The following is a 13,437-nucleotide window of genomic DNA, read 5'->3' as shown; positions in this document are numbered from 1 at the left end:
AGCTTTTTTATGTTTCTTAAATTACCGGTACTTACATAGAGGTATCATTTTTTATAAAAATAATTTGTACTTGCGCACTATCTTTTGCTAAAATGCAATTCTAAAATAGGCATGTTTGATGATTGTCATCAGGTCCATAGCATGAAATTTACTCTGGAAAAAGTTTTCATATACTTTCAATAATTTAGAAAAATGTTCATTTTATAAAACAGGATTCATTAATATTAAACATTCTACATATTTATAAATACCATTCTTCTATTTATATTAATTGGTTTTTAGGCTCTTAAATTCCCTTCCCTTGACTACGTGCCTGATTATTATCATCTAATATTGCAAATATTCAATCATTTTTTTAGGAATTGTTAGAAATGAAATAAAAAATCTGAATGCTTATCCATTGTTTTAGAGAGTATTTTAAAGAATTGTTCTTTAGACGAATAAAATATGAGTTTTATGCAATCCTCTATGTAATTATTTTATATTCAATTATCGATTAACCTTCTAGTACATTCTAAAACAGAATATAAACGAAATTGTTAATGTTTCCTTAACTTCATTTCTCTCACATATAAGATTAAAAATCTTCAATGAAGTTTAACTTCAATATTGATTTGAAGACTTCAGTCTATAATCTTAAATGTTAGGGTTCATATAAAGTCGTGCTACATTATGGCGTTATATAACTAAAAAAAGTGCTGCAATTAAAAACTACAAAAAAAAAAGATGAAAACACGTCACTACGTATTCAAATCACGGCACGTGGAAATTAAAATCATTTTGACTGAAGGCCAATGCCAAAGTTCTTTGACAACTAATTTATTTATTCTTTCTTCCCTTTTTCATTCCTTTATTAATAATTCTATTTCCAAAGTTTTTCGAACATGAACCCATTCATTCGCAAATTTTTATTTCGTTTAGGAAGGCGGTTCTATAGTTTTTGGTGTTTAAAGAAACAATTTTCACGCTTATTTTTTGTTTTATTTTTGCTTTTCCAATTTGCTATCGTCAAGTGTCTAAATTGTGTCATGTTTGATTTTATCATTTTCAGCTTTGAACTTTACCTACATTTTCGCACTTTAACATTCAATAGAATCGGAATTACATTACAGACTTAGGCGCACGCTAACTTCCTTTTAAAAAGTTGAACGTAACTTTCGCTTCCCTAAAATTATTTCGGACTACACTACACTAAAAGACTCTTAAGGTCGCTAAAGTTCGACTCCATTGACTTTTATAAGTGCGGCAAAAGACTTTGAATTATAAAATAAAAGTCAATAGATGGATGACGTTTTAATGCGTTACTTGAAGCAGTTCATTGTTTTACAGTTTGCACGCAAGGACAATCATAGACAACACCAGCAAAGTCATGCAAATCACTCAGTTTCACATTTGAACGCAAACAAACTACCAAAATATAAATAAACAATTAAATCAGCTGTTTTCAGTTTTACTAAAGAGGGGAGTATCTTAAATCCACAATGCTAAAGCAACAGGACAATACTATAAAGACGCATAAACCTTCAGACAAAAATTTGCAACATTTTTCAAATGCAACGAAATCAAGACGAAATGTCAGCAGTCAATCAATCAGAAAAAAGGCCATGCTTAGTTTTTGCACTTTTACCCTGAAATGTGCCAAATATCAGTTTCAGTTCAACCCTTCCGATTTTCTTTATGGCAACAATAATAAACAAAAAAATCGCAAACAATAATAAAAGTCTACCTACCAAAAATATTCCTAAAGGTGATATCACGAAATAAACATCATTTAACAAAAATTCAAATTCAGTCTGAAATTATTGATCAAACAAGTTCAATTTCATCTTTTGAATAATTTATGTAGCTTTGCTGAGGATTCGCTTAAATTTCTGCAATGCAGTCTTATATCACGTACCAATGAAGTCGGACGTAGTTAAACCAAACACTCCGATATTCAAAAACAAAAAATTAAAAAATTATATTTTTAATACTGTGCACTGTTAAAGAAATCAAAGAAATCGGTCAAATATGGATGACCGTACAATAGATTCCATATTTGCCGGTTCGATGGAATCGCTGCCACCGGTTAGTTCCAAAATAGTGCGTATATTCACCAGTTCCACTTTCACGGGTAAAGATACTATAATTAAAAAGTTTTCAGCAACTTATGTAATCTCAAATAATAAATATTTAACTGTAAAATTATTGCAAAGATACCACGATGGAACGTAACACGCTTATGGCTAAATGTTATCCACGCATAAAGGATTATTGTCGTGAAAAACATGGTCTAGAATTCCAGGTGCTTTTCTTACAACTTTCAGTAATTTCCTGATATTTTATATAAATATTTAGGTAGTTGATATGCGTTGGGGTGTACGTGATGAGGCCACTGATGATCACATGACCACAGAATTGTGTATGCGCGAAATTCAGAATTGTCAACGTTTGTCGATGGGACCCAATTTTATAGTCTTTTTGGGACAAAAGTACGGTTATCGGCCTATACCGACTTATATTGTCTCTTCAGAATTACAGTTGATTTGTGAGGAACTAACTTCAATGGGTGTGGATCGTGCATTATTGGATCTTTGGTATAAAAAAGACAGCAATGCTGTACCACCTATTTCTGTGTTACAACCAATCTCTTCAATTCTGATCAATTTTAATAATAAGGTAAATATATGAAAAAAATTTTATTATTATTGTATATAAGAATTGCTATAAGAATATTGTTATTATATAATTTATTTGATATAGCGTGCACATACGACTCCACATCAAATTAATTTTTTTCACTATGTACTAATTTTTTTTATTTTAAAAATTATATGTACTCTGCTTTAATCAAAAAATTATTCTACTTTTATATTGGTCTATGTTATAACATATATGTTACATATAATCTTTTTTAATTGTTTTACTCAGCGAAAAGGTTAAACTACGCTATTCTTGATAAAATCACAAGAATATTCTATAAAATTCTATATAAACTCTATAATTCGACGACTCCTGTAACCAACACCCCTATATGGTATACTTTTATTTATTTTATAAATAAATAATGTTGTTGTAACTGGTTAAGTGGTACGGGTCAATTGCATTTTGTCATTGAAAACAAGTTACTCTAGAAAATAAGCCCAACAGAAAATAAATAATTAATATTAAATGAATAGAAAAATTATTATTGTTGTTATATTTAAAAAGTTCCTGTAGCTAGTCCTTGTCACCTATATATAATACTTTTATTATATATGTGATAAATAAATAATGCTGTTGTAAGGTTTTTTTATAGCATTTAGTAATTGAAGACAAGTTGCTCCAGAAATTAACCCAATAGAAACTATTAAATCTAATATTTCTTTACGCTCTGTTTTATAAAACGACACTTTCAAAATCGTAATATACTACAATCGTATGCTTAAGTATTTTTAAATAAAATCTAATTTGACTAGTGAGATATATATTGTACAGTGAGATATATATAGTACTATTTTACTACATCTACTACTATTCTACTATAGCTATAACGATGAGAACTATTTTCACAGAATTAAAACAGATTCTTTTAATGGTGAATTAAATAAATTTTAAATATATATATATATTATTTTATTCATAATAAATATATTAGCGTGTACCAAAATTACAAGCAGAAGACCAAGCTGTTTGGTGGGATACCTTAAATAAAATGCAAAAACTTCTAAGAAAGGCCGCTGCATCTTTGGGAGCTAGTAGTAAAATGGATAAAGAAGCGGTACATAACTATTTCATGTCAGGTAAGAAAATTTACAAATTAAATCAATTGTTTTTCAATTTAATTTTTAGACTTTGTGTAGTGAATATTGGAAACTAGTGAATATTCTATTTACTATATATTATACATATATCAGGTGTTTTAAAAGTCTGAAAAGCATTTTGAGAAAAAAGTGCATTACTTGAATGTGAATTCTTACTTTAAATAAATAAATAAATAATTACATACAATAATAACAAAATATAAATTTTCAAAATATTTTAAACAAATTCCAAAATAAAATTACCAAATAAAAACACCTCTCATATGAAATGGAATCATAATTTATTTATTAAACTTTTATAATTAGTTAAATATTAATAAATATGTTAGATTTGTTATAACTTTGCCATTTTGGCTGGTGACACTTATCCAAAAAGTGCTTCCGTCAAACTTTAAAATAGAATAGATATAATTACTTACTCGGTAAAAAAATTATATATCAAGCCCAAAGAAACAAAGTCATAAAAATCAAGAAGATAAATATATCCGAAAGCAACGTAACAAAATATTTAAACATGCATTTCGATAGAAAATTGACTTCGAAAACGTATATATTCTCAAACCGTAAGGCTTAAAAAAAGCTGCACTGTCGAATAAATAAAAATTTGTAAATATGAATCATAAATAAAATTCATCAAAATTATAACGTCATTCTAATTTAAAAAGTATAGCAAGTATTTTTGTTAGTGTCATTTACAAATAAAATTATAAAAAACTTGGAACTTAAGCATTGAAAGTTTGTGCTTGGCTACTTGTGAAAAAACACGATTAGTCATCGTTTCTAATTAGTCAGGCACGAGTTCTAAGCCTGGTATTTGTAGTCCTACAAATTATATATGTACTAGGTATAAACTAATTAAATAAAAAATTCGAATATTTTCTAATATCACTGATGATGAATACCTGGCAATACTGCAAATACCGTTATATACCGTTATCAGTCCAATTTCAATAAATTAATTAAAATTTTTGTTGTTTTTTCATTACTATTCGCATCCTTTTAGTTTCTTTTCGTCATAAGACGCGTCACATTCGACATTCGAAAAACTAACGTTACAAATAAAATTCTACTGTACACAGTTGACTTAAAACCACAAAGATTGAAACGACAACGACAAAGATTAAGATTAAGAATCATCTATCTGCATTAAATAATTTGAAACAAATTCTATATATAAGTGCAAATACATAACTTAAACAAATCTTTTTCACTTTTAATTTACAGTGACGGAACGTGAAGTTATTAATGGCATTTTAAATGTCAAGAACACAAAAAATCACTGTTTGGCATACGTACGCTACATCAATAACATTAATTTACAAAATCTTAAAAAGGCATCCCTATTCGTGGATATTATAAATCGCAGTTTAGATACGGAATCGGCAAAGTTGCTTGGGGATCTCAGGGACACGCGTCTACCTAATAAAATTGAGAATAGTAATATGCAAAAGTAAGTAAAGCATAAAAATATGACTACTAATAAATACAATTGAACTTAAACATAATTTAAGTATTTAAGTGAATTCGCTAAATATGTTATTATCTAATTGAGGAAAATTGAGTATTACAATATATGCAATACTTTTATACATATTTCATTATAAATTATTTGAAATTAATTTAATTAGATATACAGTGGAATGGATTGGACGCGAGGGTTTGGATATTGAAACACATGAGGAGTATCTTAATCACTTTATATCGCATTTCTATAAGAACATTGTGAAATTGGTTGATCGTGCTATGCGCAAAGAAGACTCCAGTGCACAGGGACAGATAGTAACTGAAATCCTTCAGCATTTGCACGCTTGCAATAATTCGGTAAAAGTTTTTTATGGTCGTGAAGAAAATCTCGAACATATCAAGCGCTATATGCTGGGGGATTCAGAGAAGCCACTTGTCCTTTATGGCGAGGGAGGTTGTGGAAAAACATCATTACTTGCAAAAAGCGCTTCACTAGTAGCAACACAATGGTTTGCTGATAAGCGACCGTTAAACATAATACGATTTCTAGGCACCACACCTGATTCAAGCGCGCTTACTCCTACACTTATCTCGATTTGTCAACAGGTGAAATCATTTCGATTACTTTTAATAAAACACGATAGTTTACTATATTTCAGCGCAGATTTCATATAACTATATGCTACCTTTCGAGAATATACCCGACGATCTTGTACCTTTAACAGCACATTTTAAGCAATTACTAACTTATGCAAGTTCGAATCAACCTTTAACGTTATACCTTGATTCAGTTGATCAATTGACTGGTACACAAGATTCGAATAAGGTATCCTGGATACCAACCAGATTACCACCCCACTGCAAGGTGAGTTGGAAGGAAGTTCGAAAAAATTTTGCTTCCTTCTGTGTATATATGTTTAATATTTCTACTTTTTGCATGACTTAAATGCATGACCTTCACATATTCTCAAGCACTACAAAAATAAAAAAAATTTTTAAAACACCTATTTTACTTAAATTGGAATGCCTAAGTATGTATAAGTTTTTCAAATTGCTTGACTTGTGTCTGCTAAAAATATTTAAACAATATCTAAGCACAAATAATTTGGTAAGACAAACCATTTATAAGCACCAAAATCCGGTGAGCTGTAAATAATATAATTTTGCATATGTTTTCTCTCTATACCTAACATATATATATGTATTTTATAGATTATCATATCATGTGCAAATGAGGAATCCAATCCTACTGTATCTCATGAATACTATGTGCTACGTAAAATGATTGATACTGATGAAAATTTTATAGAAGTTACTGCATTGGGCGAAGATCTGGCTATGAATGTCATAAAAATGTGGATGAAGACAGCCTGCCGAGATCTTAATAATTATCAATGGCGCTTAGTTGCTAATGCTATCAGTAAATGCTCGTTGCCAATATTTGTAAAATTGGTTTTTGCCGAAATTTGTCGCTGGCGCAGCTATACCAGACCTCAAGAAACTCATTTAGCCAATACGGTTATGGATTCTATTATGATGCTCTTCGAACGTATTGAGAAACAGCATGGCCGTATATTAGTATTTCATGCGCTTGCATATATAACAGCTGCAAAGTCTGGCTTATCAGAAAGTGAATTGGAAGATTTGATCTCTTTGGACGATAAAGTCTTAGATGATGTCTACCAATACCATTTGCCTCCGGTTAGACGTATACCGCCACTTTTATGGACACGTATAAGAAATGATTTGCCGAATTACCTAAGCGAACGTGAAGCAGATGGTGTCAATGTTATGAACTGGTATCATAGACAGTTTCGCGATACAGCTAAGGAACGTTATTTCAAGAATATGAATATGGCCATGTATTTTCACTCTATGATAGCCGATTACTATTTGGGCATTTGGGGTGGAGGTATACCAAAACCATTTAAATTTACCGAAATACAGAGGCATCGATTTGGATTGACCGATAAAGAGGGTGTTGCTGATCGAAAAGTACCTATACAACCTCTAGTATTTACGAGTAAGGATGGCAGCTCCAGACGCTACAATTTAAGAAAAGTAAGTTTTACATATTTTTTTGTTATACAGTTTTATATAGAAGTATTTCCTTTTATATATATATTTGCAGTTTGGTGAACTACCTTTCCACTTTGTACGCTCCAGACGCTTCAAGGATCTTTTTGAGCATGTGCTGTTTAATTATGATTGGTTGCATGCAAAACTTTCCAGTTGTCCACTGCAAGCAGTTTTGGCTGATTTTGAAGATGCTTCCTCAAATACTGATAATAATGAGGCTAAACGTGAACTAATGTTAGTCGCTGATGCATTACGGTTGGGAGGTGCTATATTAGCGGTACATCCAAATATGTTGGCGCCACAGTTGGTTGGACGCTTGCTGCCAGAAATCGGTGGTAATAGTAATATAAAAATGTTATTGCGTGCTTGCGACCGTTGTGGACCTAAAGATTGTGCACTTATACCGGTTAATCATTGTTTGCATACACCAGGTGGACCACTTAAGGTAATATAAAAGAAAAGTTTCATGCACACATATAAAAACAAATATTTCACATGTTAAAATAAAATTTTTAAATATTAATTTTTAATAATAAATAACATTTATTTTATTTTTTTCATCTAGTATTCTTTAGAGGGTCATCAGTTTGCTGTATTCGAGTTTCGTTTAACCACCGATCGACGTTATATGGTTTCAATATCTACACATTTTATAACTTTTGATCTCTCCACATCAGATTTAACACGTGATGTGAATCCAGGTATTGAAGGTATTATGCAGCAGTTGGCATTAAGTCCTGACAACAAATGGGCTGCCGCATATTCTAATAATAATCAGACAGTGTTATTAAATATGCTATCTAGTGAATTTGTGATTATCAACAGCCCTTTTGACATAGAAGATGGTCCTGTTAGTGGTTTGTTCTTATTAAACCAAAAGTAGGTCTCTGTCAATTCTAATATTTGTATGATAACCAATATTTTTGTATGTTTCTCAGCCTCTTTATAACGTGCAAACAAAAATGGGCACAATATGATATGCGTGGAAACCTTGTTAATACTTTTACAGTTCCCGGTTCTACAAATGAGTGGGAAATATTAAGTAATTTGTTGTTGATAATGAAATAATAAAAAAATTTTAACAGTATTTCATTCATTTAGATATGGAATTTATGTCACCACGAGACTATAACATTATATTTTGGTCAGGTTCTATTAATGAAACTCGCTTACGTTTCAATTCTTATCGTGGTGAGATCTTTTCTGAAAGTTTACATTTTTATAGTGCTTTAGTATTAAGTTCTGATCGCAAAAAATTGTATGGCTGCATAAGTGAAGAAAATTATCAGGTAAATTCCTAAATACTGTCATTCAGAAAGTAAAACTTTAATTCTTAATTTTATCCCCAATTTCTACTTAAATTTTTATCTTTACAAAAAAAAAAGGTTAGCGTATTCGAATTAATCCACACTAAAGAAAGTGAAGATATAAGTTGGGCAATGGTGGAACACCTCAGTCGCTATGATAATGACGAAAAAGAAATGCTGCTACAATTACGATTGGATCAAGATGATCGAATGCTTTTGGGTACAGCAGGCAAAGGTTTTGTTATATGGGATTTTGGGAAAGATGGTGAACGTCTTAGCAAAGAAGTTATGTATTTTGCATTACCACACGGAGTGCGTAATATTACAACAAAAATATTACAATCAAATTCAATTATGGTAAGCTCCAAAATGGACTATGCTGTAGCTGGTGTGCGTAAAAATTTGTATGTGTGGTGTTTAAAAACGAGACAATTGGCCAAAGTACTTGACGCGCATTTTGGACGTATAATACAGCTAGAAGCGCTTACCATTGGTAATTGGAATAATGTAGTAACCTCTTCCATTGATCGTTCAGTAAAAGTTTGGAATATAAATAATATATTTGAGAAAGTACACGTCATTGATCGACATGAGTTACAAATCGATAATATAAGGTGACTAATGAATATAATTCACAATAGTTAATAGTTTATATATAAGAATTTTTATATTTACATTTTTTACATATATGAAACGTAAATATATTTATATATTTTAAATACTTCAGCCTTTCCGAAGTTGACTTAGGTGTTACAGTTACAAGAAGTTGTGTTGGTGTTTGGGAAACTCGTTCTGGTAGATTATTATCAAAATTGGCTGATAGTCCATTGGGAGCTATAGTCACGCATGCTGAAATCACACCAGATGGACGTTTTGTTATCTCTTCGGAAACAGGTAAATTCCTTATATGGAATCGTGTGTCAGAGCAAGTAGTTTTTCGCGACGATGAACCCGGCATTCAGCAAGTGACTTTAATGGATTATGGTTATAAAGTAATGACAGTTTCCTGTGCAAATATAAATCATAAATCAGATCTTGCTGGCGAGGATGGCCCGAAATTAACAGCAAGAACTGTGGTTAGAGCAGTACCAGGTAAATATGTTGTAATAGAGTATGAATCACTTAAAATTAAACAATATACATTTTCTATTTAATAGAAGGAACAGCATTATTCAGTTTTGACTATGGAATACGTATGATACCAGGTATACCGTTTCGTCAGTCAGTGATTACAGCAGATGCAGCACATATTGTGGTCTGCACAGTCGATAAATCAAATAAAGATTGCCTAGGCGTCTATAATGCCTCTAATGGCGCTTTCGTTTCAAAAATCCTACTTAGAGGCTGTTCTATCAAAGTATGTACGAAAAAAAGAAAAATTCATAGATTACTACCTTATATATATATTGTAACTAATTTAATATTTTTTTAGGAAGTTATATCACTTGTACCTATGCCGCACAAGGTAAACCAAGTAGCGGTTATTAGTAGTGAAAAAGGAAGCATTATGGATATTAAAAGTAAAAAACATATACGTTCAATAGCAAAATGGGGTGGCAGTATTACACGAGATGGTAAAAATGGTTTATATGCACCTACACGGTAAGTGAAAACTATATTATTTGAAGATCAAACTAAAACTGTATATTTTTATAATTCTTTAATTTATTTGCTTACTTATTTTTTCTTAGTTTAAAAACTTTTTTCTTATTTTGTTATATATCTTTATATTACTTAATCCCTGTTTTTTCGTGTCAATTCGAATAATTGATACGAATACACAATTTTTCTATCTATAATAAATTTTATAATTTAAATAATAATTATTTAAAAAATAGATAAATTAAAATATCTTATAAATCATTATAAGAAATAATTAATTAATTATTTTCACTTCCTAAAATGCATTTGTACAATAAACACAAGTTATTTCCTTCTCTCTCTTTCTCATCTAAGATTTTTTATAAGTCTAAATTTGTTTTGACGTATATAAATATGAAACTTTTTTTGAATTTCTAATATGTTGCTTATTTGTAATTAACTATCTATACTGTCTTTCTATTGATCATTTTATAATACTTACATTTTTTTTATATTTTTCTATATATTATTAATTTTCATACATTTATTTTACATATCTTTCATTGTAGTTGTAGTTATTTATATTCGTTTTTTCAGTTTTCTTTTTGTTATTCTGCAAATGTCTAAATAACACTTCTATTAAATTTTTTTCCACTAGGGGTTTACCTATTTTACTTCTTTTCTATCTAACATTTATTTTTTTTTTTTTGCTTGTCCCTTTTTATTTTTTTCAAAACTACCAATTTTAAATTCAGTCAATTATATATCTTCCTATTCATCTTAACCTTTGATTTTTTTTCTCTCCTTAAAATATTTACTTGTCTCTATTATAGTGGTGGTCTGGAAATGCTAGAGCTACGCAAAGGTACTACAGTAAAAACTTTTATACCAAAAGTAGCTGAGGGTGTATTCTCTGTTATTTGTATCTTTACCGAAAATGATGAATATGTATGTTATTATCACAGTGGTCGTAAGACAATACGTGTCTTTCGTACTGTAGATACTGAGATGATTGCTAATTATAAGCTACAAGCTGAATTGACAGCCATCAAAAGTAGCAAAGATGGTCGTTGCATTGTATTGGGAACTGTTGACGGTTGTATGTCTGTGTTAGCTATTGTGGATCCGCTTAAAGTTGATATGAATGATTTCTTAAGTGGTCTGCCATCTCGAGATGAAAACTGGAAAGCTAAGTTAGCAAAAATGAAGGCTCGTGTTGGATTTAAAGCAGCTATAAGAGTTGCTACTATCTCTTCACGTTTCGATGGACAAAAAGGCAAAAATAAGAATGGAGAAAACTACGAGGATGAAAATGAAGAGAATGGTATAACTGAGTTGGGATTAATAGAGAATGTGCATTAGAGAAATGTTTAAATTAAACACTTAATTTCTATGAATCAAAAGCTATTGAAAAATCTTTAAAATTTGTACAAATTACATAGTATTAAAAATACATGTTATTAAACTATTCTTTCATTGATTTTAATGTATTAATAATTTAATCGAATAAGTCAGGGTATATTATTATGGGTGATGGTATAGTTGACCAACTCACTTAGAACCTACACGTGACCTTAACTTTTTTTATATGTGAAACCATTTCGAAAACCTATTGAAGCACAGGATATGTTTTATCTTAGCACTAGACACTTCCATTAGAGAACTATAAGTATAATTGCCAAAGAAATTTATTCTGCTTTTAACCAAAACTAAGCATTTACCTTGAATTCAAATATTTCTTCTACTCGTAGTCTATAGTTTTTGTGATAAGGTACACCCTGCATGTGCCCAGGGAACAGCTATCTTAGCAGACCTGCAGTTTCCTTCAATGTCATTGTACCTCGAAGCCTAAATTCGATTAACTATAAAAACTGCCAACGTCGTTTAAAGCCACCAGGTTACCTTGAGTAGCTTTATTTTTTTTATGAAATCGAATTCATTAATTTGATAGCCGCCTGGCTATCCAAATATATGTTAATAGTTTTGGATACAACATGTCTACTAGAGCTAACTTAAAAGCTACTTCCTTGATTGCTAAAACGCCCACCTCATAAATACTATTATGGTCTGAGAGACTGATACCAGTACCAATCCCAAATCCTTTAAGAAACCTCCAAAGCTAACACTATAATAGTCAGGAAGATGAAAAGACAATTTCAGTCCTAAATCCTACAAAACTAAGAAGCTACATATTTTATCAAGTTTATATCCTTGGTATAAAAGTTTACTTCTTTTTTCTCCAAGATGTAAGTCCTCCTCCTACTCCTTAAATGGATTTGCTTCCAGAAGTGCCTAACAAATTGAATTTCGGAACAGAATGGTCTATCTCTTGTATACAATTTCTCCACTTACACAAAATATCAGAATGTCGAAAATATGGATAGATTAAGTTGCATCTCCATGGTTTTACCAGGATGTTGAAAGAATAGATCAAATTATTCGGGCAGCTCTAACATCTTGGAACATTTAGTGTTCATTTCAAATGTGAGAACCCTTTGAAGCACTACTAATTATATATGATTATAATAGTCATATGCTCATTATAAATTATAAAGTGTGAAGTCTGAAAGAATAGGATACTCAATAACTCGTTACACAAGAATTGTTTATTGATTTATTTTATTGTTTACATAGTTACAAAATGTTTATAAAAATGTGTAAAATATTAATGAAAAAAAATTTATAATTATTAATTTTTGCAATTAAAAAATTTAATTTAAAAACAATTTAATTATATTTAAGAACTATTACACTAATATGTTAAAATAAAATGTTAATAAATTAGAAAGATGAATAAAATAAATAATGAGGATGTGTGTAAAAAATGAAATAAAATAAATGTTATAAAAATATAGAGCACAACACAAACCAAATTATTATTTAGAGTTTATAATATAGAAATATATTGCTTTATATATAAACTCCGAAAATTTGCTATATTATTCCATCATGCTCTCTTAAAGAAGCAGTTAAAACAATATAAGAAAATTTAATTAATTATGAAATATATTCGCTTTAAAATACATATGATAATATTATTCATGTTTTTATTCAACATAAGTGTTCGTTCTTTGTAGTTTATGTACCTAAAATTAATTAATTATTTTTAACAAAACAACGTAAACAATGAAAAACTTCATATAAATCGACTAATTTTAATTTTAATTACAAAAAAAGGGTTTTCTCTTTGCCTCTAGTTACAATATTAATAACACAAATTTTTT

At 29.9% G+C, this 13,437-nt stretch overlaps 1 protein-coding gene across 1 annotated transcript; it reads left to right on the top strand.

Moving 5' to 3' along the window:
* Positions 1-1,027: 1,027 nt before the first annotated feature.
* On the top strand, positions 1,028-11,683 carry LOC119677903 (NACHT and WD repeat domain-containing protein 2). The gene is made up of 17 exons (XM_038089483.1): positions 1,028-2,113; positions 2,196-2,284; positions 2,338-2,658; positions 3,617-3,761; positions 5,007-5,232; positions 5,411-5,852; positions 5,911-6,111; positions 6,459-7,307; positions 7,378-7,770; positions 7,891-8,204; positions 8,264-8,367; positions 8,427-8,614; positions 8,711-9,246; positions 9,360-9,724; positions 9,790-9,989; positions 10,065-10,234; positions 11,047-11,683. Exons 1-17 carry the CDS (start codon positions 2,011-2,013, stop codon positions 11,573-11,575), a joined length of 5,175 nt encoding a protein of 1,724 aa, XP_037945411.1. The 5' UTR covers positions 1,028-2,010; the 3' UTR covers positions 11,576-11,683.
* Positions 11,684-13,437: the final 1,754 nt, after the last annotated feature.

The sequence above is a fragment of the Teleopsis dalmanni genome, chromosome 2 (assembly GCF_002237135.1).
Source record: "Teleopsis dalmanni isolate 2A chromosome 2, ASM223713v2, whole genome shotgun sequence".
Lineage (NCBI taxonomy): Eukaryota > Metazoa > Arthropoda > Insecta > Diptera > Diopsidae > Teleopsis > Teleopsis dalmanni.
This window is presented reverse-complemented; position numbering and strand designations above follow the sequence as displayed.